The 25,181-nt window shown below is 46.3% G+C and overlaps 2 protein-coding genes across 6 annotated transcripts; one reads left to right on the top strand and one right to left on the bottom strand.

The window, feature by feature from the left end:
• Positions 1-1,785: 1,785 nt before the first annotated feature.
• On the bottom strand, positions 1,786-23,465 carry rnf207a (ring finger protein 207a). Of its 5 annotated transcripts, none has more exons than XM_011475676.4 (18): positions 23,121-23,203; positions 22,612-22,802; positions 18,023-18,155; positions 16,998-17,142; positions 16,802-16,883; positions 16,642-16,717; positions 16,268-16,393; positions 15,487-15,533; positions 14,459-14,531; positions 11,868-11,936; positions 11,619-11,687; positions 10,335-10,441; positions 5,300-5,477; positions 4,528-4,713; positions 4,357-4,408; positions 4,162-4,279; positions 3,596-3,691; positions 1,786-3,161 (listed from the first exon to the last, which is right to left on the bottom strand). In XM_011475676.4, exons 2-18 carry the CDS (start codon positions 22,800-22,802, stop codon positions 3,110-3,112), a joined length of 1,800 nt encoding a protein of 599 aa, XP_011473978.1. In that variant the 5' UTR covers positions 23,121-23,203; the 3' UTR covers positions 1,786-3,109. The 5 variants fall into 5 exon arrangements, with proteins under 5 accessions (XP_011473978.1, XP_011473976.1, XP_011473975.1 ...); XM_011475674.4 differs by having other exon boundaries at positions 23,061-23,140; XM_011475673.4 differs by lacking the exon at positions 23,121-23,203 and adding an exon at positions 22,974-23,098.
• On the top strand, positions 18,942-20,857 carry zpr1 (ZPR1 zinc finger). Its single transcript, XM_004069315.5, has one exon. It carries the CDS (start codon positions 19,296-19,298, stop codon positions 20,634-20,636), a length of 1,341 nt encoding a protein of 446 aa, XP_004069363.1. The 5' UTR covers positions 18,942-19,295; the 3' UTR covers positions 20,637-20,857.
• Positions 23,466-25,181: the final 1,716 nt, after the last annotated feature.

Below are 25,181 nucleotides of genomic sequence, written 5' to 3'. Positions count from 1 at the left end.
GCGGCACATGGACTTCACTTAGAAGTAAAGGTAAGTCAATAAGAACAATTTTGGTGATTTGTTTTCAATGCAACAGTTTGAAAAATGTTGAAATCAAATTCTAAACAACCCACTTTAACTGCTGCCAATCAAACGGAGAATAAGCTTCTCTGTAGGGCTCATTTGTTTGTAAATCTGACCGATGACGTCAGCGCCTCACCAGCCGTTGACCTCGCGGCACGTCACTGTTTTGAAGGGAAGCAATTTCCCATCTTAGAAAGCCAATAACAAGCCACATGGGACCCGGAGACAAACCCACATTGTAGCCCTGAAGGACCTCGTCCGGGTCCAACCTTTAACTTTATTTGCCCAGTCCTACATGGCTGTCATCTATTTTGACCGGCTGGGTCCTAAATCCCAGGTGAACCCTGCTTGGTGCCCACATGTGAGGCCTATGAACTCGGCTCTCAGCTGAACCATATGGGGCCCTCGTTAAAAATGTTTGCTGGCTAACAAACCTCCTAGATGATGAACAGTCTGACATCTGCAGGATGGGAGTTCAAATCCAGTTTTTAACAGATGCAGAAATACAAAGGAAAATCACAACTATGATTCATCAAAAACACATTTGCATTTTCCAGATCAACAAAAGATTTTAGTTTCATTTATTTAGCAAAAACCAAAAAACTTTCAGCAGAGATCCAGAAATAATTCACAGCTCCAGTCGAGCTTCAATCTCCTCTGGATTCTCCCAGTTCTCCCTTTCTCACGCCGATAGAAAAACGTCCCGAAACAAAGTCGTTTCATGCAAAATTCATACGAGCAGCACTATCAATGTGACTTTCCACGAAACTAAGCTGACTCTGAAATAAGTCTATAACTTATTTAACTCTGAAAGTATGAATTTAAAGCAGGGACGCATTGATGAAAAAACTCAAACCCATAAAAAATAAATTAAACTGTAAATCCATTTCCAGCCAGTAAATCTTCCAGACTAATTACAGATCCGCGTGCGACATTATTGACTCAGCTTCACGTTTGATCTGTTTGAATGTGAAATAAAAGCCGCATAATTCTCCTTAATGACCCAGTTTTTGCCTGAAGATCTTTAAATTTTCATTGTAGCTCAGCTGTTTTTCTCTTTTTTCTTTAAAGTCTGCAGTTAGAAGAGGACAAGCGTCCTCCAGCAGTCTGTCTGCCAAATGCAGGTTTGTTGCTGTGAAGCGTCATTAATGCTAAAAGACATGCAGGAGCTTGCTCCTCCTGTGGGGGAGCAGGAGGAGGAGGAGGAGGCACAAACGGGAGGATAATGAGGAGCCGGGCTGCAGCTGGATGAGTGCAGATGATGGACGACCGCAGGGAGGAAGTTGTGCGGCTCAACGCAGGCGCAGCCGTTCCCCGCTCTGCTGTCACAAATGCATTTTTAATGAATCTGCACCTTTGACTCCGCCGCAGAGCTGCACTTCCTGAAGGCCGACTCCTCCTGTTGCTCTGAACATGCAAACCAAACTCCCTCCTGGTGGCGTTTGCGGAGGCCGTCCGTCCACCTGCTCACTATTCTCTGTGTCTGTGCCGAGGATAGAGCTCACCTCCCTCTCAGCTGCAAGCAGATGGGGACGTTTCACCTTGAATTAATGTTGGCCGCTGCAGTTCTTTTCCTTGCAGAAAAAAAACATGTTTATCCTGCAAAGGTTGACCAACAATAATGACTTTTTTCCAACACGTTTGTTTGCTGCGTTGCAACAAGACAAAGGGAACATTTTTCAGGAGACGCTTTTGGTCTAAAAACCAAGTAGGAGACGGAAACATTGATAGTTTTCTTTATACATTCAAACTTAGCATCCAAACCAACCTGTAACTCGCAGATATGAACGCTTCTATTTGTGAAAAACACTAAGAAAACGTGATGTAAATGCAGCGCATGTGGACAGAAATGTGTCAGATCATGTCAATGAGGGAAACCTTTACATTCTGCGCTCCAGATGTCAGGGAAACATCCAGTCAGGTGACTGGGATTTAGCATCCAACATCATGCAGAGACTTACCCGCACAACGTGAAAAAACCTAGTCCTAAAGCCCCACTTTGATAAAAATGCTGTTTCTAACATCTTCAGAATAAAATTACATTTTTGAGTAACCCTTTTTTCAAATCGTGAATACGAAGCCGATAAATAAAAAGCAGTTTAAAAAGGATTGTATTTGTGATGTAGAAAAAGCGCTGGGTGGGGCTACAAGCTCCCTGCCCCGCCCCTTTCTGATCATTCACCTGCAGAAAAAAAGATCCATGAACGTCCTTGTTTTCCTGGTCTGAGCTGGAATCCGGATCAGAACTGGACGGATGGATGGATCTGATTTGCTGCTGTTTTTGTTGCACCGCTAATGTTAGGTTGGGGGTGTGAGGGGCTGTAAGCTAGTGGGAGAGAGTGTAAACCAAGGGATGATGGGAAATTAGCCGAGGCTAACAGTCCCGCCCACAACTCAGAGGTGAATTCCTGCTGAACTCCTGCCGTTGCAGGTTAAAAAGATGATCAGGTTGGGATGATGGGAAATTAGCGGAGGCTTACTCCGCACCGGTCCCACCCAGATCTCGTAGATACGTTTCAAATGAACACTTGCCGCTCTGCAGAACAGACAGAGAACAGAGAGCTCTCAATTATGGGTGATGGGAAGTAGGGGCGGGGTTGCTCTGCAGCAACGGTCCCATCTACAACCCAGGAGTGAATTTCTAATGAGCTCCTGTCGCTCTGCAGAAACTATTTTCCCTGACGGCGACACAGGATTTTTGATTTTGACTAAAATGGGCATCATCATGATAACAAGACCACTGGGAACGCTTTGATTAAAAGATGATCGGAAGGGGGCTTCAAGATCGCAAACATTTCAAAACCAAACCAAGGATCAATTCAAATAAATATTCCAGATTCTGCTCTGTCCACAGGACGCCGTCTGGCTCCTGAATAACTCAGAACGGGGTTGTTTTTCCCCTCAGCATCGTCTGTGACAGCTGCAAGTCTTTGTCACACACCTACATCCACTTAGTGTCAGTCCAGGCGGGGGCCCCGACAGCTCTGCTCTGAGGAGGTGTCATCGCTCGGGGGGAGGACGGCGCAGGAATCCGCCCGCCGCCTCGTTACCTCAGCATCAGAGGGCGGCTGTTCTCTGTGACCCGGCTGCTGCTGTCCCTGAAAACACACGAGGAGCGTCATCATCCAGGAGAACGGCAGACTCTGCACTTGAGTCCGAATTCTGCAGACAATCATCCAATCAAAATCATTCAAACCTTCAGACTGATTTTAGATTTATTCTTTAACCCTTGTGCTATCCTATGATCCCAACCTTCCATTGACGTGTTCTCCCTACCATGACAAAGGTGGATAAAGGTGGAAAGATTTCATGTAATCCATGGACACCAGTGAAGATCACAAATCATTGAAGAAAAAAGGTTCAGAGCACTGTCTAGTGGGTCTAGATGACCCACCTCCCAATGTTAAGGTGCCCAGGATAGCACAAGGGTTACAAAGAAAATGCAGAGAAGGCATTTGAAGATAGTACAAAGAGACACCAAAGGATTTGTTCATAGAGGGACGTTTTCGTGTCACATCTTTGGGACAAATACCTGCCTTGCTTCTCCTTCGGCGTCGTGCCGTCCTCGTAGATTTTCAGCATCGTTTCTGTGCGGTCATCGAGTTCATGCTCTTTGGGCTCCTGAAACCTACAACAAGTGTTTTTGTGATAATGCTTTCTTGTTGTCATGACTATCTCTAAATGAATATATGCATGTATGGTGCATTAAAGATTTAGCAAAAATTTACATTTAGGGAGCTGAGACTAAATTAAATTACTTAAAAATATTTTCTCCTCAATTCTTTTGTTTTCGTAATTTTTAAGTTATATATAAGTTATAAAATATGATTCTAAGCAGTGAAGTGTGCATACAATCAGATCAGATCAGATATTTCCACATATTTAAACCACTGTAATCCACAGCCTGATCTATTTTAATCTAATCTGTATTTCTGTAGCACTTTTCCAACTCGTGCTACTCAAAGTGCTTTTCATAAAAACAACCAAATTTTAAAAACAACAACGTCTAAAACTGCCTCTAAGAAAAGTCTCTAAAAAACAAAGGAAAATCTTTTCATCCATGACGAGGACGTCACCAGGAAGGGCGAGCCGACCCACCTGGGCTCCAGTCTCTCCTTGACTTTAGCTATAGACAGGATGTATGGGCTGATCTGTCTGGTGATGGTGGTCAGGTAGGAGTTCTCCTGCTTCAGCTGCATCAGGTCTTGCAGCTGCGCTGGATTCAGGGACGACACAGAACTTCAGTTTTAGAAAAAAGGTGCAACAGAAGTGTTGGGATTGGTGAGGACCAACCTTCGTAGATCTCCTGCTCGTTGCTGACCCTCTGAAAAGTCTCATCCCAGATCTGTGAGGGAAAGGTTCAGAGGGTTGGTTAAGCCCAAGCGGTTTACCGCCGCCCCACAGCCCCGCGGTTCTGACCAGCAGCGGCAGCAGGGAAAGGGTTCGGATGGTCACCAGACTGACCTCCTCAAAGATGACCCTCATGGTTTCCACGGTGGAGTACTGGACTCCAATCTGACTGTCGACGTGCAGAGATCTGTCCAGGATTTCCCCCATTTTCTCTGTGTTGATGATGGAGTGATGTTTGGTCAGATCCCGGTGAAGCTCCTGAACCTGGTCCTTCAGACTCTGGATCTCTGTCTGCAGACTCTGGAAAAGCACACGCACAAATGCACGCACAAAGACACACACATTCATGCACACCCAAAAACACTCTTAAATTGTGTGTTGTCTTTGGAAGCTCACACAGAAATATTTCCTAGATTGGAGGCGAGTAAAATGATCTGATTGTTGTAATCCGATGGTCAACAGAAGTGTGACCACGTTTGGCTGTCAGTCTGACGTGACGCCTAAATGAAGTCACTCCTTGGATGAACACGGGTTTCTGTTCATCCAAATGAGCAGCAAAACAAACGCCTCTAACCCTTGTGCTATCATAGATGACCCCCCCTTCCATTGACGTGTTCTCCCTACCATGACAAAGGTGGATAAAGGTGGAAAGATTTCATATAATCCATGGACACCAGTGAAGATCGCAAATCATTGAAGAAAAAGGCTTCAGAGCACTGACTAGTGGGTCTAGATGACCCAACTCCCAACGTTAAAGTGCTTAGGATTGCACAAGGGTTAAATGTGCTGCTTGTCTTCAGCTCATGGACGGATCGGATCGGACATGATGTTCATGCGTTAAAGCAGATCCTCTGTCCGTCTGTGGGTGTTGACGGTCGTCTCTCACCCTGTAGGTGTTCTCATAGTTGCGGCAGTGCTCCGTGAACGGCGTCTCCTTGCCTTCGGCCAGGAGGACCTTGGTGCAGATGTTGCGGTGGGACGTGGGCCTTCGGCCAAATGCGGAACCGAGGGCCATTTCACTGAGTGACGGGGAGCGGCAGGTCATGGACAGCGGAGACTGAAGCCTTAAAATGAGGAGCAAAGGATGAAAGTCTGGCTCAGCAGTTACTGCAGTCAGATGGTTCTTCTTTGGGTCGTTGCTCTGAATCCAGAACACAAACCTGCTAAAGGGTTTGTATTTTTTCTATGGGACTGAACTTCACTGAGACTTTTACTGTTTCCTAAAGCTGCAAAGATTTAGCCCAGTTCTGAATACGCTGCAAAAAGCGCTGCAAGATAAGTACGAAGAACATGATAAATTAAAGCCGCAAGCGGCGTTGTATGGCCCGCAGACGCAACACGCCTTCCGCGCCCAACTCTACGCACCACCGCCGCCCTCACCGCCGCCCTCACCGCCTCTACTGGCTCCACCGGACTCACCGGCCACCTTTGATCAACGCTAGTCAGAACTGTAAATGCTACTTGTGCTAACTATGCTAATTTGCTTAAAAGTGCTAGTATAGCGTTCAGCATCATCAACTGACTCAGAAAAACACATTGCTCCATTGGTGAGAGCTATATGTCATAAGTAGATTAAAAAAAAAACAACACTTTTTTCAAAATGGCGGCTTTTCTGTTGATTTTATCTCCATAGCAACCATTTTATGTTTTGGTCGCCTTGGGAGGACGAACAGATCGACGTCAGTTTCAGATGATTCGGCAAAAGAAAACTTTTTGTTGTCCTTCATCAGCAACAGTGGTTTTATGCTAACCACGCCCACATTCCTTATATGTCCATATCCAGTGTTTTTAATTGTGTTCAGTTCCTGCCATGGATGCATGCATTCAATTTTCACTGTATTCTAATGAAAGGCATGGGAGTTATAACAGTGCACCACTTTGCTAGCTCGCCACATGCACGCCGTTCAAAATCTACAACTTCTAATTCCAACATTTTTCCCAAAGTAGCTTCCCATTGATGCCCAAAAAGTTTCGAGATGATCGATGAAAATTCCAACGACAAGTTTACGTTTGAATCCGGCGGTAAAGGTGTTTTTATGTAAAATTCAAGATGGCAGCCCTTTCCCGAGGTCAAAGGTCGACGAAACTCCAGAGGTGAATGTAGACTTACGCTAGGGACATGTTTGTCAAATTTCATGAAAATCGCTCAGAGAAAAGTTCATTTTTCCATATTGTGTAATAACGCGAAAATCTCAAAATGGCTGATTTTAGCACAAAATGGCCGCCAAACCGTAGGTGGTGTTGCCATCACGTAATGATTCCAAAACTTTGTTTGGATATACGCGACAAAGTTATCTGGGTTTTGTTAGCTGATTCTTAAAAAAAAAATCCGCATTTTTTTTTTAGCCGAGTCAGCCCTTTTTTTTTGCGATCGTTTTTGGCTTACCACGCCTACATTCCTGTATCGATTTTGTCGTATGTGACATCGTTTTGTTCAGTATGGGCCAGGGAATCGCATATTTCACTTTCAGGACATTCCGATAAAATATGTGCGAGCTAGCTAAAATCGCAACACGCGCACGCCATTCAAAATCTACAACTTTTAATTCCAACATTTTGTCCACAGTAGCTTGCCATTGATGCCCGAGAAGTTTCAAGAAGATCGATAAAAATCCCTAGGACGAGTTTTCGTTTGTATCTGTTACTGGTGCTTGTCTTTTTAAATTCAAGATGGCCGCCCCTTCCCAAGGTCAAAGGTCAACGAAACTTAGTAGTTGTAGAATCGAGCCGGTGGCATGTGTGTGCAATTGCGTGAAAATCGCCCAAACAAAAGTGTTGTTTCCCATATCGTGGGAAAACACAAAAATCGCCAATTCTCAGAGTTCGCCACAAAATGGCCGCCAAGCCGTAGGTCGTGTAGCCGTCCCGTCATGATTTCAAAACTTCTTTGGGATATCCCCGACACGTGTGTTTTGGTTTCGCAACTGTATTTCGAAGTACATTTTGTTCGGCCCCATACGCGATTTTCGGCCTATTCATTTTTTTGACGGGATCGCTGGCCGTGATGTCATCGTCTTCGGGGGGAGTGAAGTTGACTTTGTGGAAAATTCATTTTGGTGACTTTTCGAGCATGCGGCGGGGGTCACATTCTCGCTGAAAGGCGTCGAAGTCGTCGTTCCAACTGCGAAAACAATATGGTCCTTAAAGTCAGTGACTGCTGCTGCGGGCCATAATATGGATAACATGAATGTATCCAATGCAGACAAATGATATAAAATGTGTATAATTAAAAACAGACCCCATATTTGTATGAACATGTAAAAGATTATGAATGCAGCCCCACTCCAATCATTTTTGGTTTTATACGGAGTAAGCCTGTCCTCATTTCCCGTCATCCCTTGGTTAACACGCTCTCCCTCTAGCTTACAGCCCCTCATGACCCCCAAACTAACATTAGTGGCGCAACAAAACTGGCGAGGAGTATCAGAGCTTTGCAACCGTAACGTTTTCGCACTCAGATGAGGGAAAGCGAAGTCCTACATGGATCTAACTTCGATGTCAGGAATGTGAACAAACCACCGTGTCTGATAACAGAAAACCTGACAAGTCAGTTAATAATACAGACACTATGGACGTCATTGATCTAGTTCATCGGTGGAGCAGGGGGCTGGAGGCTCGCTCGCCATCAAATAGCTTTCTTCACATGAATTATTTTTATAATTGGTTTCTAACTGTTTGAACACATATTGAAGCGCTTTTTATTCATTATTTATTATTTTAGTAATAAATTATTTATTTTTTAAAGGTCTGAATATTGGACTGACCAGAATGCGCTTTTAAGTTCATTTCACGTTCGACGCTAACAAATAAAGATCCATCTATCAAACAGAAGGGTTCTGGGTAAACGAGAGACACTTCCACTAACGTTTACTCCCATTAATAACAGTCATCTGCAGAAGCCAGATTCCAGTCAAACTGCTGAAACATGAATGACGCAGCAGGCGGCAGCTGAGAGGAAAGACTTCAATATGATCTCAGGCTGGGAATTAGACTGATGAAGAAGATATCAATACGGAGCAGTAGGATCATTACTGCAGATTGTAGAAGTAGATTTATGCATGAGTGCAGGTACCAAACTAAATCTAGATATACATTTGTATCTCCTTTGTTTTCCTTTATGTAAGAGTTCACTCATTTTATTTCTTTCTTGGTCCAATTTAAAACTTTAATTAAAGCTCTATATATTTGTTAAAGAAGCAAAAACTAATTTAATCCTTCAGGCCATTTAGCTGTTGGATGGAAAAAAAAGACTTTTTTAAACTTTAAAACACAAAAGAAGCCAAAGTTTCTGTCTGTATTTCATCCAAACTAAAAAATGTTTAACGCAGCAAAAGAAACGTTTAGAAAAAATGAACAACATGAGGATTTGGTATCTGGATTGTCTGTACCCATTGGCCCCTTCAGTTGTTCATACATCAGTATTTCATGGTTGGGTTTCAGCAGAAACAGAAACGAGGACGTCTGCTTCATTCGTCACACACAGAGATGAAGCTGTCAGAGCTGCTTCACAGAAGCTGAGGGGGGAGTCAAACTGTCTCCCCTCTTCTGTCTCCTGCTGGCAGGTGAGGCCACCTCCAAGCCAAGCCAGCAGAAGACTCTGACAGCAGCCGGGCGCCATCTCTTCCATGAAAAGACGTTCCAGGTTCACTTATCCTCCGTTCTCCAGAACGATGACAGAAACCAGGCCGGCCGGCCCTCTCTGGCTGATCGGATGCTTTCAGAAACTCCCCGTCAAGACCAGCCAGCAAACACAGGCATGCTGGGTAACGAGCTGCAGGTTGGAAAACACTAAGCTGGAAGGTTTTGAGGCAAAATTTCCTAAACAAACTGGACGACTTTCAGCGATGCATCCCAGTTTAGAATCCGATTGTTTGTCCCAAATCCAGCCGCTTTCCGAACACCAAGTGGAGGTTTACCTGTGATCTGGTGGCTCAGCGGTCCACCCGCCTTCCTGTTCAGGGCTGACGCATAAGCAGCCCTGCAGCATGATCCCGCGCCGTCTGTGTCCTCTGACGCCAAATAAAGACGCTGCCTGAACTAAAGCAGGGACACCATTGGCTTGGCGCAAAAAGGGCCCGGCCGGTCCTGTGAGCCAACCTGCAGCTGAATCCTAAAGAGTTCTGTGAAGTTATGATAAAAATAGTGCCAGGCGGCCCGGCACCAACCCCTGCCCACTCTGTGTCCTGCTCTGGCTTTTGGAAGATCTGTTCAGGAACCTGCGGACAGTTTGGAGGGAAAGAAAACTGCTGGGAGGAGGTGAAGTGAGGAGGAAAAGGGTGCAGGAAGCTCCCAAAAAGCTTTTATTTGTGACCTGAACTGATGGAACCTGAAGAAAGTAGCTTGAAGTCTAAAACACACGTGTTGCTGTGGGATCAGCTGATGATGTCTGATGTGGGAACTGTGGTCATTCATTACCTGAACGTTATCTAACCACTGCCGCTTTCTAAATCAGGACCCCCTCCCAACCAGGCCCCCTGCATCAAGGTGAATTATGTAAACAGATCAGTGTCCGGCGCTCGCAGACAGACAGAATAACTGACATTCAGCGCGGCGCCGTCCCCCCCCCCCCCCTGTACTTGTAAACCATTTAGGGATTTTGAGTTTGGACGCTTCACCAGCGTGAACTTTCCTGCCGAGCTGTTCGGGTTTCTCAGAAGAATTCAGAACATCCCACAGACGTGTGTCGGTCAGCAACAACACTCTAAAACCAAGAACTCGTGGAGGGAATAATCGATGGATGCGACGGTGATCCTATAAGCTTCAGACCGGGTGGATGTGGGCCGTCTGCGGGCCATAAACGGTCAAACCCGTACAGGACACGCAGGTGACCCTATCAAGGTCGTAGACCCGGATGACCCTCCATGGATCCGGACAGCCCGAAAACCGTAGGTCCGGCCCTCGGACAGGTGCCTGTGACTTACCTGGTCAGTATGCTGGAAGAGCCGGTGACAGAGGGGGGGCAGCGCGGTCCGATCTGCAGCAGCGGCTCCAGACAGCGAGCAAACTCACTTCTGTACTCGGTGTTGATCTGACAAAGCAGCAGAGAACTCGTTCAGGAAATCCCCCCAATCTCAAAGAAAACACTGAAACACAGGAAGAGAGTCTGTCGGCACAGAAACCATCCATCCACCTCCCTAACCCGCTCCAACCCTCGGGGGGTCGCCGCAGCCTGTCCCGGGGCGGGACGCACTCTGGACAGGTCGGCAGTCTAAAACAATCACTCACACATGCGCACCGATGGACACTTTGGAGCAGGGGTGTCAGATCCCAGACCTGGACCGCCGGCCTCCTGCTGGTTTCCCAGAAATCCTGCCTTACCTGCTGCTGATTACCTGGACCAGGTGTGTTTGGCCAATGAGGAGCCTGGTTGGCCTGGTTGGCCAATGAGGAGCCTCAACGGTTGGTCAACGGATGGTTGGAAAGCAAGTGGGACAACGGCCCTGTAGGCCTAGGATTCTGACCCCTGGTTTAAAGAAACCAATAAACCGATGTCGTGTTTCTGGACGCTGGGAGGAAGCCGGAGTTCCCGGACAAAACCCAGCCGTGCACGGGGAGAACACGCAAACTCCACACAGGGAGAGCCCTGCCGGGATTTGAACCACCTGCTGACCACTGTCCCACTGTGGAGCCAGTCACAATAACTAACAAAGAAATAAATAAACCTGAAACTATGAGCAAACAGCTCTTTAACTGCTTTGTGTCAGAATTTGTTTCCAAATGATGAAAACTGTTTTTGCTGTGAAGCAGACGCCAAACTGAGGTCATTTTGGAGCTGAAGGAGTTAATGAAGAAAAGTGAAGCTGAAGTTGATTCACAGACGCTCAGCACGTCTGTAACGCGTCATCTGGGTAGTTTGCTGGGAACTCTCAGCTCTGTGCTGCATTTCAACAAACTAGGAAGAATGATCAGAAAATGAAGTATTTGGAGCTCCTCGTCAAAAAAGAAAAACTACAAAAAACGTGGCGGTTTCCATGGAGACCTTTGGAAGTTCAGCGCACGTTTACGGAAAAGCAGATTTACGTGACGCCATAGAGAAAAATCTGAGTTAAAACGACCAAAGATGAAGTTAATCAAAGCCTGAAGTCAGAAATATGTTATCATCAGTTTTGTGTGTCTATGAAATGATGCTGTCATTTGAGAAGAGCAGAAAAACGTGGCGCCTGGCGCTCTGTGAGGGTGCACACGGCGGCGGCGGTTGTGCTCACTTTGCTGCTCTGCACTGGTCGCAGGCGATGAGGAAGCTTCACAATCTTCTTCAGCCGCTCCATGAGTTGCTGCGTAAGCAAGAATTGATGGAGAGAACAGTTTCAGCCTCAGTCCAGACATGCAGAAACGTCTCTCATGGAACTCCTGACTGAGCATTTTGAAATGAGAAGGTCTAACTTCAGTTGTTTCCTCTGAACCTGATTTGTTTGCTCACAAGCGGGTGAATGCGGCTCTCACAGTGCACTCACATAGCCCATGTCCAAAAACTCGTACTTGTTTGCTGAGCTGAGGAAGGCAGAACAGGTGACCAGGTGGACCTGAAAGAGTCAGAGGTGAAAGTTCAGAGCTGAGGCATCACTCAGGTGTGAAAACGGCAGTTTGTCGAGAGGTCGCCCAAAGAGCAACCTTTCAAAAAGGCTTTCAGCCGAGACGCCGGTTAGAGCGAAAACCTGGTTTCAGTTTGGCCAAAGAGTGAAAGTGGACAAAGATGAGGAATGAATCTGGAATTAAAGAAAGGAGCAAAGCCTGAAGACGGATTCCTGCTGCAGAGAAACAAACAGAATAGATTCAGAATCACTGATCCTGCTGCTGCAAAACCCTCCAGACTTCTAGAATAAACAGAATTTTGGGTTTAAGATGGAAATAGTTTATCATCAAAATAATGTTTATGTTAAAATGAGCAGCACAAACTGTGCAGTGCAGGTGTTCTGTTACAGATGACGTCATTTCTGGTCTATGCACCGTGGCTTCTGTCATGCGTTTTTAATATCTGCTGCAGCTTTATGACCCAAACACTTAAATGTTTGGTCGTTTAGCTAAAGACAGACGAGCACAAAGTTTCTTCCTTCTCCAACAGGTTAAAGTCTTAGTCACATGACGCATCCATTTTTGGTTTTTCAGGGTCGTAGAGAGGAGGGGCGGCATCTTACGGAGGGGGGTCTTTGCTGTACGGTGACCTCAAAGGATGTCATGAAAATGGAAGGTACCATTGTTCTGGGTGTGGTCAATGCACCGTAAACTATTCGTACGTTTCACGCACTTATGACGTACGGGTGATGCCGGCGTGTCTCCTTACTGACCGCACGCAAATGCTGCACGCACGTGGTGTGCACGTGATGCTTAACTGCCCGTAGGACGTCCACACAAACTAGGCCCTGATTGTCTAATTTCCTTCATGTCTAACATTCAGGCTGCATCGAGGAGCGCGCACGTATCACGTGAACGCCACCAACGGGCACCTCGCACAAAGTTTGCCGGATTTGGGGGGGTTATCTACAACATCTCTACGGAAATGTTTACGACCGCCTTTGGGCTCTACGTACAAAACGCGCAGCCATTGAACGCGGGTTCAATTGGAACCAGGTTGAGCTTTGACCAAACAGGAGACTTGGATTTGGTCGGGACGTATGGATGGCGTCACGTTTGATTCACAGAAGTGCCAAACATTTGAAAATTGATCACGCAGGACAAATTAAAAATTGCAGTTTGTCGCCCGGCTGGAGCTCTATGACACCAAGTCGGTCATGTATCGGAATGGAGCTGAGGAAGAAAAAGTCTGAGGCAGGATTCACCAGATCTGCACTGCTTCAACATGTCGGACATGTGCTAGTGAACAGTAGAAAAAGAAGAATTCCCTCCCTGCTTGTCCAGCTTTACGTGTTGACACTACGACCTGTCACCCGCAGCATGCATGTGCGTGACAGGCTGAAGGTCAGATTTTAGTCTCAGACAGTGAACGTGTCTTAAAGACATGAGGGAGGACGGCATGGTTTGTTTTCTGGAGGTCACGCTGGTGTTCAGCAGTCCCTCAGCTCACACATACATGACACTCCTCTCCGTAATTTGACCAAACATCCCGTCTCAGATCGACGCAGGGAAACTGCTTCGATGCTGCTTCAAGGTGGGAAACTGTTGGTCCCAGAATATTCCTGATGATTTTCCAGCAGAGATCTGATGAGAGCCATTCCTCATTCTGTAGCGTCTCCTCGCTCACTGCCGGCTGAAGCCAGAATCAAACCCGAAGTCCTTCTCTTTGCATTAAGCTGAAGTCAGGCCGAATAATACATGAAATATCTCTGAGTCCTATTTTCTTATTCCCAGCAGAGCTCTTTGCTCTCCGGCTGCAGGATCGCTCGGTATTCCCACAGTTTTCAGAACAGAACTTCCATCCATGAGGAATTGGTTCCTTGGGGGGGGGGGGGGGGGGGGGGGGGGGGTCATTTCTTATTTGAGGCAGGACTTTGCTTTTTGGTGGAATTTTAAGGTTGGACTGGAGACCCTGATGATGCTTGGGGGGTCATGGTTTGATGAACTGCTTCGTCTTTCTTCTTCTGCAGACGATTCCATCTCTCTTAGAGCAGATGTCTTCTGTGACCCAAACGACTCAGGGCAGGGGGGGCCGCTCTGCTTTAGTCTGGCACTGGTCCACCTCCACGTTCAGTTAGATTATTTCTTGGTGTTTTTTGTTGTTTATAACATGTTTTCGTGGCATTTTTCCCACAGTGGAGGGTATCGATAAAGAAAATTAAACTCAAAATAGCAGTTCTGTGTGACAAAAAACCTAAATTGAACTTGATTACAAAAAAATCTGATTTTAAATCATATAAACTAAAAAACAGAGGCTTCAAAATAAGGTTTTTCAAACAGGAAGTAGCTTGCCGCTGGCTGCTCCTGTGCTGTAAAAACCATGGAGTCTCTGCAGTTCCTGTTTTACAGTTAACAGCATTTCTATGCAGATCCATCACTGTTTGCTCACCTCACTCCCATTATAAGTTACATTTGTTGGATTTGTTTGACATTCCCATATGATTATTATGGCTATTTAAATTCTGCTCCTCACCTGGAGGGTTGGCAGGAGGGCGGTAAGGTGTGACAGCTGCTCCTTTAATGCTCGCTCCTTCTCCTCGTGCTGACTGTAAACACACACAAAAACATAAAAAAAACACCACATCTGTTCATCCATACTTCAGCACCACCATCAGCACGTTTGTGTCTGCTCTCCTGACAAACACGCGGCGTGAGGACGGACACACACGGGGATATAAATAGCCTCTTCTGGGAAGCTCGCTGCTCGCCGGCTTCCAGGCAGCGAGGAAAAACCAGGCCGACGGAGACGGACGACGGCGGCCACAAAGGTCAGCCAGAGCTGAGACGGATTCAGCCACTTCTGCTCCCACCTCTTCATGCGCCAACAAAGCACAATGTCAAAAGAAAACTTCTGTTCCTCCAATCTATGGGGTTCCGTTTGGGCCAAAAATATGAAAATATGTTTCTGCATCCACTGTCTATGGACCAAAGACATAGACATTGGACACCAAAACATATTTTTGGCACGGACGGAACCCCATACCAATCGCCTGCCGTGGGGAACCACAGCAGACGACATCTTTCTGTAGTTTGCTACCAGATTAGTGGTTAACGTTCAAATAATTTCATTCTATATGTTGATCTTTAGGTATTAAGCCTTCCTCTGTAATAAATACAGTGCAACTTATTGACCTTTCTTTGTAAACATTACATTTACTGCAGAAAATCCTTTTCATCTTGTTTGAAAAAGCCTGGATCCTACAGTCTTCTTATTGAGCAGCTGTGGCTGTTCTTCAGTAACTCTGTTCATCTGCTGAACACGACCACATTCTTTGTCTGCCTGAATCGCTTCTGCAAACTTGGTTCTAAAAGCTGAAGTAGTTTAAGCGCAGCTCGGCTTTTTGTTCATGTGAGACTGTCTGTGGTGCAGAGAGATCCTTGCACAGTAAACAAGATGCCAATCATCTCCCTGAATTCCACACAGCGTGTCACAACCAGGATCCAGGCTGCCGGTGGCAGCAGGAGAACAAAACTATGGCACAAACTTTTCCTTATTTTTACCTCTGAGCTGCTTTCAGCAGAATCTTCTTCCTCTCTGCCAGTTTATCCTGTCAGATCAGAGAAAAGCATCTTTATTATTCCTCTGATGGCCTTCAGCTCTCTGATGATGAATTTTTGAAACAGTAAAGGAAAAAAACAACAAAAAAGATTTGCATTTCTTATGTGGAGCCTTCAGTTTCTGAGTTGGATTAGGAGAGACATCCAGTGGCCAAGCTGTGCCAGCGCTGCAGAGGATCAGTGCAGACGCTTCAGACATAGTGCAGATGCTGCAGAGAAACAGTAAAGACGCTGCAGACATAGTGCAGATGATGCAGAGAAACAATGCAGATGCTGCAGACATAGTGCAGACGCTGCAGAAGAACAGTGCAGACGCTGCAGACATAGTGCAAATGCTGCAGAAAAACTATGCAGATGTTGCAGAAGAACAGTGCAGACGCTGCAGACATAGTGCAAATGCTGCAGAAAAACTATGCAGATGTTGCAGAAGAACAGTACAGACGCTGCAGACATAGTGCAGATGATGCAGAGAAACAGTGCAGATGCTGCAGACGCTGCAAAGGAACAGTGCAGACGCTGCAGAGACACGGTGTAGATGCTGCAGAGGGACAGTGCAGACACTCTTTTAGCCTTTATATCAAGAGTTTCCTAGATTTGAATCAACATCTGCGTTGACTTTGATTAGAAATATGGAATCTCCTTAAAGTTCTAAAAAAAAAAACAGTGTTAGACCAGTTTTTAATTCACAACAAAGTAAAAACAATAAAAAGATTCTTCCTCTGACCTGTAAGCTGTTGTAAAGGCTGCAGATTGCACTCTCCTCTTCCTCCATGTTCAGACCCACTTCTCCTATCATTGCTCTCAGCAGATGAATTGCTTCTCCAGTTGAGTTCTGCAGGTCCTTCACCACCTGCACAGCAAAAGCTACACGTTTCTCATAAACCACTTTGGGTTAATGAACGGTGCAAACATTTTCATTTAAGCTTAAGTCCTTGTCACATCCAAAACCCGTCCGGCATGTTCCAAGTGACGTTGTCCGACTGCGAGCGATCCACAACCAAACAAATAGAGACGCCTTCTGCCCTCCTTCAGGAGGCTCAGCAGATTCTGAACACACCTGCTCATCATGTGCTGTTATAAACATGGAGATGGTCTCACCAGCACCGCCTGGTCCAACATCTCACACCCCTGCACGTACGCCGTTTCAATATCTATGCAGTGAGTTCGGCTCTCCCTGCAAAAAAACAAGCAAAAGCAGCAAATTTATTCAGAGGTGGAGAAAAGCGGATCTCACAGACGGATCGGTGGTGGAACTCACACTTGCATGTCTCTGAAACATTTGATGCAAAGCATGGAGTTTTTCTCTGTTGAGAAAAGGATGTAGGGCTCATCGTGAAGAGCTGCAGACACAAAGGTGGCATTTGTAAAACTGACCATCTTTTTTGAAATGGCACAGTAAGGGATCCTTGGATCCGCTCTTGGTCTTTATGAAGACCGTTACACGTGGAGCTCACAGCATTTCCTGTGTTTGGCTTTGGTGCGTTTGGCCAGCAGGACGATCTCGTGGTGGGAAAACATCCTGGCCTTGTGTGTCGTCTCTCTGCAGGCGGCGCAGAGGGGCTGGCAGCAGGTGTTGCAGTAATACATCACTCCTGCTTCCTGTGTGCACACAAACACACATTTTACTTCTCTGCTTTATCAGCGTTAAGCTGCAAAAGATAATGAGGCCAAACTGCAAAAACGGAATCTTCAGGAAAATGTCTTATTTTCCATCTTGCAAAAACAAAAATTCTTAAAGTTTTTCAAAAGCAAAAAAATCTTAGTTTGAGAAAGCATTTCGGAATGACTAGAATGCTTTTCTTAAAATAATAATTCCTAATGAGACCATTTTTCTTACTCCATCTACAGTTTTTTCTTTTTGCTTATTTAAAGTAAATGTGCTAATGGGGTCATTTCTAAGGGGCCTGTTTTTGCAGTGTGTATTTATGGATTTTATCCTGGAGTGTTTTTGTTCATCATCCCAGCACTTTGGAGCCTTGGCTATGAAGGTTTTTTTTTTTTTAAACAAAGATTAATTGAATTGGACTGATGCTTAAAAAAAATCTATTGATTTTACTCCGTGGTTAAAGTGTCCGGTAAAATTGTCAGAAAAAATAAGAGATAAGACTAGAATTAAATAAAATCTTTAATGATGGATGATTAATTTTTTTTCTACATTCACTTTGACTCCATTCTCTATCAATTCTTTTCAGTCAGCAATGATCCTATTTAAATTCTTCACATTGTGTATTTGAACGCTGGTAGACAGAAGAAAATGTTCATCTCTGCACTGATGGGGGCTCAATGTTTATGAATATTCTGACCCTATTGTTGAAATTGGTTCATGCTTTGTGTCACCTTTATTAAAAAATACCGAATTGTCTTTTCTAGCATTACAAGGTTCATCTGTTTACGCGGTTATTGTTCATCTCTCAGGTTTTAGAGAAGAAAATGGTATTTGATGACACTGCAGTAGAGAAGTGTGTTCAAGGAATCTTACCTTGGTGTTACTTTCCTGGTCACAGTTGGCGCACTGCACGCTCTCCTCTGCATCAGAGTTGTTATCAACCAGAAACTTCAGCAGGCGGTCCTCTGGCGGGAGGCCGTTACTTCCTTTCACTATTGACTGGTACCTGAAAGTAAGAATAATTCTGTTAGTTAGTTAGAAACATTTACTTAAACACGCTTTGGAAAAATAAAAAAGGTGAATATAGGATCAGCTTTACTTCACCCCTTTCTAAGCGGGGTAAGTAATGATGAAGGATCAAAACTCAACACAGAAAAAAAACACATCTTATAATCAGAATCAGAATCAGGGATACTTTATTGATCCCACTCGTGGGAAATTTGTTTGTCACCATGGCAACTGACAGCAGAGGGAAAAAAGACTTAGAATTAAGTAAAAAAAAAGCAAGAACAAGAAAATGTAGCATAAATACAGTCATCAAGGTATTATCATTTAAAAAGCTATTTACAGAACAGTGCAAGTAAAAAGATGTGCAAAAGAAATGTGCAAAATAGAAAACAACTAAATAAAGAGATAATGAAAAATGTGCAAAGGTTATCTTCTGCATTGTGTGTTGTTGTACAGGGTTATTGCATTGGGTATGAATGACTTTTGGTACCGGGCAGTTTTGGAGCAGAGCTGTCTGAGCCTCCTAGAGAAGGAGCTCCGCTGTTTGTTCAGGAGAGGATGGAGAGGATGCTCAGGGTTGTCCATGATTGAAAGGAGTCTGTTCAGGGACCTCCTCTCCATCACTGCTTCAAATGTGTCCTGTTTGCAGCCAATGACAGAACCCGCCTTCCTGATCAGCTTGTTCAGTCTGTTGGTGTCACTGACTGCAATGCTGCTTCCCCAGCAGACCACGGAGGAGAACAAGGTGCCATAATGACCATATCTTTTTTCTATCTGCTTTTTTTTTGCAGCTAGTTGGATTTATTTTTTAATTTTGCTTTTTTTTTTCTCATAGTTTGATCTTGTTCTGTAATTTCTTGTAAAGATGTCTTGGTTTAGAGCTAGAGCTTTAAAAACAAGCTGAGGCTTGCAACTCAGTAGTAGTCTTCTGGCTTCCTTGTTGATGTAGTACCTAAACCGGCCAGCAGAGCGCAGCAGAGGGTTCAGCGGTGCTCCTGTTCTGGCAGAAGAAGAAGAAGCCGGAAGAGCCCGTCATGTTGGAAACAAACGTGGAGAGAACAGTCTGGAAAGTTCTGCGGCCGAACCACAGCGCGTGCGAACGGTAATTTCAACTGAAAGGTACCGCTCATCCCGGAAAATGTCCGTGATCTCAGAGGAAAACGCGCGGGGCGGCGACCACAGCGTCTTTAAGGACATCAGCGCCGACGACGAAAACCAGCAGCCCACGGAGATCGAGAGTCTGTGCATGAACTGCCACCAGAACGGTACCACCCGCCTGCTGCTGACCAGAATCCCCTTCTTTAAGGAGATCATCGTCAGCTCGTTCAGCTGCCCCGCCTGCAGCTGGTCCAACACCGAGATCCAGTCTGCGGGGCAGATCCAGGAGCAGGGCATCTGCTACACACTGAGGATCCGAACCAAGCAGGACCTGAACCGGGAGGTGGTGAAAGCCGACAGCGCCACCACCAGGATCCCCGAGCTGGACTTTGAGATCCCCCCCTTCACCCAGAAGGGCTCCCTCTCCACTGTGGAGGGCCTCCTGGACCGGGCCGTGTCGGGCCTGGAGCAGGAGCAGCCTGCAAGGAGGGCAGCAGAACCCGAGCTGGCCCACAAGATAGAGCAGTTCATCCTGAAGCTGAAGAAGCTGAAAGACGTCGAGCAGGAATTCACTCTGGTGATCGAGGATCCGTCGGGGAACAGCTTTGTGGAGAACCCCTCGGCCCCCCACAGGGACGAGGCCCTCACCGTGACCCGGTTCAATCGGACGGCCCAGCAGGACGGCCAGCTGGGGATCCGGGCCGACGACGACGACCTGGACGAAGAACCGGCCGGCAACGACGTGGAAACCATGAAGAGCGAGGTCCTGGTCTTCAACACCAACTGCCCGGAGTGCAGCGCGCCGGCCTCCACCAACATGAAGCTGGTGGACATCCCCCACTTCAAGGAGGTCATCATCATGGCCACCAACTGCGACAGCTGCGGCCATCGCACCAACGAGGTGAAGTCGGGAGGGGCCACCGAGGCGCTGGGCACCAGGATCACGCTGCACGTCACCGACCCCTCAGACATGACCCGAGATCTGCTCAAGTCTGAGACCTGCTGCGTCCTCATCCCCGAGCTGGAGTTCGAGCTGGGCATGGGGGCTCTGGGGGGCAAATTCACCACCCTGGAGGGTCTGCTGAAGGACATCAAAGACCTGATCGTGGTGAAGAACCCCTTCATCTGCGGGGACAGCAGCACGGAGGATCGACTGCAAAAGCTCACCCAGTTCGGGGAGAAAATAGACCAGATCGTGGCGGGAGAAATGAAAATCCACGTCATCCTGGACGACCCCGCCGGGAACAGCTACCTGCAGAACGTCTACGCCCCCGAGGAAGACCCGGAGATGACCGTCGAGAAATACACCCGCACGTTCGAGCAGAACGAAGACCTGGGCTTGAACGACATGAAGACGGAAGGCTATCAGGAGGAGAAGTGAGGCCCAGAAGAATGAAAAAAACATCTTTATGATTTCTGTAGAGATTTCCTTCCAGGTTCATCTTTTTAAGTTGCAGACTGGGAAGATGGTTGCTTCCAGAAAGACCTCTGAACTGTAAAAACCTTTTAAGTTGATCGATTGTAAATAAAACGCAACGTGGAGGTAACTGGATCTGTTTGACTGCTGATGTTAATAAAAGTCTTTGCTTTCTTGTGACAGAAGGTGGTGCCGTGTCGACACTGATTGAAATGATTGGATTAGATCGGATTTTGTGTGGCGAGTGACTCTTCAAAGGGTCGTGACCTCAATGGTGGCGTTAGTCTGAGTTTGAATGACGGCAGGTCTTTCTGACAGAAGGTGAGAAGATCTCGGTGGATGACGATGATGCCGTTTTGAGCCAAAATCTAAAAACCTGTCTCGTTTTCAGGGACAGTTTCTGCAGAGCAGCACGAGTTCAATTGCAACTCACCTCTAAGTTGTGGGCGGGACCCTTTCCTGTCACCCGTAACTGAGAGCTCTCTGTTTACACTCTGTCCTGTTGGATTACTTATCATAGCTATCCAGCCGTCCAGTTCTGATCCAGATTCCAGCTCAGACGAGGAAAACCAAGACGTTCATGGATCTGTTTGACTGCAGGTGGAGGATCAGAAAGGGGCGGAGCTGGAAGATGCATTCAATGCCCCGCAGGCCTCAGTGCTGCTTCTGTATAGTTTTTGGTGCTTAATGTGTGAATGTTTTGTACCTTACCTTAAGATATCGGCCTCACCCAGCGTATGTTCTACATCACAAATAGGATCTTTTACAAAGAGGATTTTTTTCAGCTGCTCCTGATTCACAAGGATTTGAATAAAGAGATACTCAGAGGTGCTATTTTAAACGTTTTTTTTATGGGAGTGGGTCTCTAACGCCATGCAGCAGCTTTGTTCTGCAGAGACGTTCGCTCGCCTGGACTGTGCGGCTCCTGAGTCGGCCGCCGTGTGCAGAAGGCAGGTAGAAACCGATGCGGTCGGTTCTGCAGAACTCCTGGTTCTGAGCCTAAACGGATCTTTTACATGATGCTTTCACTCTTTATTAGTTCTTTGAATCACATGTTTTTGTCATTTCGCTGGAACTTGTCTAATATACCATGAATTTAAACTTTAACTATAAAACTCTGGGATGTTCTGGGCTGAAAATTGTCCTGAAGTTGTTCCTTAAAAACGAATTGGTACATTTCTAATGAACTCCTGCTGCTCTGCAGAAACTATGTCCTAGAAAACGACAGATTTTTAGATTTATGCTAAAAGAAAACCACCAGAATCATCATGAAAAGACCACTGGGAGCGATTTGAAAATAACAATCAAATGTTCAAACAGTTTGGCCTTAAGTGGTTGAGAATTAGCACAGCAGGTTCTGCAGAACTTCCTTTGGAAGAAGAATCCAACGTTGGAAATGAGTCAAAGAAATCTGCTCCTGACATCTTCATGCCTGTCGCTTCGTGCTCCCAATGGAGAACGATGTCACCACAGATCTGAAGGGGACTGAGTCACCAGGCCTTTCTTAATTTGGGATGAGTGGAGCGGCGTCATGTGACGGCGGTGGTGCTAAGCCGCTGGCGCTGCTCCACATACCTGAATGCTTTGCCATGCCACCGGCCTCCGTGGCACTTGCTGTGCCCGTCAGTGGATTACAAAGGAGAGTCGGGTGACATGCGGCTGCTTCAGCCACTCACACCTGGCCACCGATAGGTCAGGCCACATTAAAGGCCTGACCTCATGGGAATCTCCCCAAATCAGATGCTGGGACCGCAAAATCTAAATATTGCTTGGAGTGGAAGGAATCTGAACGAACGGTTCTGATCCAGGTGTATTTATAGACCGCCGTTGCTCCTCGACTTTAGCCGAAGAGCTTTCAGTTTGACGGAGGATTTGTGGATTAGCAGCATTTGGGCTATTAAGGCTCCAGCATCCCGGACTGGGCCGGACCACCTCTTACCCACAGAGGGGGCAGCTGAGGCGGCTGTCATTGGTCCGACCTCGCAGGCAGCGGGCACAGAAGATGTGGTAACAGTCCAGCAAACACGGAGATTTGTACTGCTCCCGGCACAGGTGGCACACCAGGGGGTGGACGCTGGCACAGTCCACCACGCACAGGTTCTCCAGACCGCTGAAGATCCCTCCCGCCATCTGAAAGCACAGAGTTGGGGTCATGAGAAGCTGACAGAGCCGCTGGGTTTCTATCAGGCCTGCATCAAACACTCGTCCAGAGAAAAGAGGGCCCTGAAGCACCGGCATTCCTGATATTTCAAAACTTCCAGACCTAAAAACGTCTGTTTAAGCCAAACTTTGTTGACCTACCTGGGCAGACATGGAACACGTGTCTGTAGATGCTGTCAGCACAGATTAAGACACGCTTAACAACAGCATAACATCCGGTAAACTCACCCTACCCGGCACCGGTGCAGTGGGCTGCAAGAACGGAGGTCCGCACAGCCTCTGTCTTACCTTTCAGTGGTGCTATCAGCCGTCCCCAGCAGGAATGACGGCGACGCAGAAACCCTTCAACAGCGGGCTGATGGGGTCTGTCCCGGCAAACAGCTGTCAGCATGCAGCGCTCGCCATGCCAGCCCCCACGTGTTGCTGCAGTTCAGAGAGGACATTTCCTATTCAAGATTCAAGATCTGGTTTATTGTCATTCCACACATAGTATTTGCAGAGGAATACACAGGTGAGACGAGATGTTGTTTCTCACTAGCATGACAGTGCAAAGAAGCAGCAATAAAAAAAAACAATCAAAAGAAATGGCAGTAAATAGGATAGAGATGCAATAGAGTACAATAAAAGACATGAAATGGAGATCAGCATTCAGTCTGACTAAAGTGACTTCTGTGCGTTTAGCAGCAGTCTTGTTTGGGGGGGGGGCAGTCCGTTCAGCAGCCTCACAGCTTGTGGGAAGACGTTTTTTAGCATCCTGCTATTGCTGCTGCAAACGGCATCAAACTCAGACGCTCTGCTGTAATCGGCGTTGCACCGACAACTCCAGAAGCAGAAGAACTAAACAGAACCAGAAGGAGCTGCATTTCCACATGTAAATACATATATCTCAAAGTTGACCACAACTAAAGTGAAAACAGCACAATAACAAAATAGATATGTTTGTGAAAAATGCCAGAGCCGGGTATCGAACCAGCGACCTCATGCACCAAGGAATCCCATGTGTTTCAATGGAGGCAAAAATCCTGGAATATCTGGAAAAGTTCAAGGATTTGAAGGAGCAAAAGTCACAGCTGGAAAAAGCTGAAAGAGCTGAACATTTGGATAGTTGAATGGTTGAAATAGATGAAAATTGTAGAAGGAGTTAAGAGGCAAAAAATGGAGGAAGATACTAGAATAAAGAGAGAGAAAACAATGGTTGAAGGATTTATAATATACAAACAAATATTTACAAAAAACTGCATTAATGCGGTCAACTGTCATCCTTTAGTTCATCACACTTTGAAAAAAAAATGTCTTTGTTTTTGATGACAGGATGCTGATGAGCAATGGGAATGGGGCGGCCGTGGTGCAGCGGTAGGGCGGTCGTCCCATGATCGTAAGGTTGCAGGTTCGATTCCCGCCTTGCACGCCCATGAGTCGAAGTGTCCTTGGGCAAGACACTGAACCCCACCTTGCCTCTGGTGGTAGGCGGGCGCCTGTGTTTGGCAGCGGAGCGACCACCAGTGTGTGACTGTGTGTGTGAATGTGTGTGTGACTGGGTGAATGGGTCTGTGACTGTAAAGCGCTTTGTCCTTGTAGGAAGAAAGGTGCTATATAAGTATACGCCATTTACCATCTCAGTGGGCCTTCAGACAGTCTGCGGGGGGGCTTTAATGTTGGAGCTCTGCTCTGACACTGACCTGCTTCAAATCCAACCATCTCAGTCTGAAAAACACAACCAGGCTCATGGTTTCACTCATGGTTTCACTCATGGTTTCATTAGATCCACATTCTACAGCAGCCACTACATTCACACTTTCACATGGCACTTAGACTACAATTATACTAAATCCTTATTAAGGCAACTGTCATATTTTAGAAAGCTTTATCAAGCCATCGTCGGTATCTGAAAAGTGGATGAGTGTGACGTCACCCTTAGAAAATGGTTTTAATCCAGCTTTTAGATTCATCCATTCATCTTCAGAACCCACTGAATCCCTGTTGGGGTTCAAGGTTTGCTGGTTCCAGTCCAGCTTTTGTTGACGGTGGAGGACACCCTAATCAGGTCACCAGTGTGTCACAGGGTCACTCAAACCCACACCAGGATCCTGGCTGTGGGCTTCACCTCTGCCTTCAACACCAACCTCCCAGAGGTCCTCCAGGACAAGCCGTCCCAGCGGAACGTACCGGACTCCACCTGTAGGTGAGTCTCTTCCTTACAGACTGATGGCTGTGAGTCATTCCGACATTTTGACTAGTCTAACATGGAAAAAAAACTATATTTAATGACTGACATTAAAGTTCACCAGATATCTTCTTAAATCCTAATTTTTTAGGAGACTTAGATGTTCCATATAAATGGCTTTGGCA

Source organism: Oryzias latipes, chromosome 5 (assembly GCF_053564925.1).
Source record: "Oryzias latipes strain Hd-rR chromosome 5, Olatipes_Hd-rR_3.1".
NCBI classification, from domain to species: Eukaryota; Metazoa; Chordata; class Actinopteri; order Beloniformes; family Adrianichthyidae; genus Oryzias; species Oryzias latipes.
This window is presented reverse-complemented; position numbering and strand designations above follow the sequence as displayed.

Excerpts from the sequence above, each read along its gene's own strand:
- zpr1 (XM_004069315.5), top strand. The coding sequence starts at position 19,296 with ATGTCCGTGATCTCAGAGGAAAACGCGCGGGGCGGCGACCACAGCGTC.
- rnf207a (XM_078947787.1), bottom strand. The coding sequence starts at position 22,910 with ATGCCGGTGCTTCAGGGCCCTCTTTTCTCTGGACGAGTGTTTGATGCA. Across the intron at positions 4,714-5,299 it reads ACTATGAGAACACCTACAGG|AGTCTGCAGACAGAGATCCA; the intron begins GTGAGAGACGAC and ends GTGCTTTTCCAG. Across the intron at positions 3,692-4,161 it reads AAGGAGAGACTGGAGCCCAG|GTTTCAGGAGCCCAAAGAGC; the intron begins GTGGGTCGGCTC and ends CACTTGTTGTAG.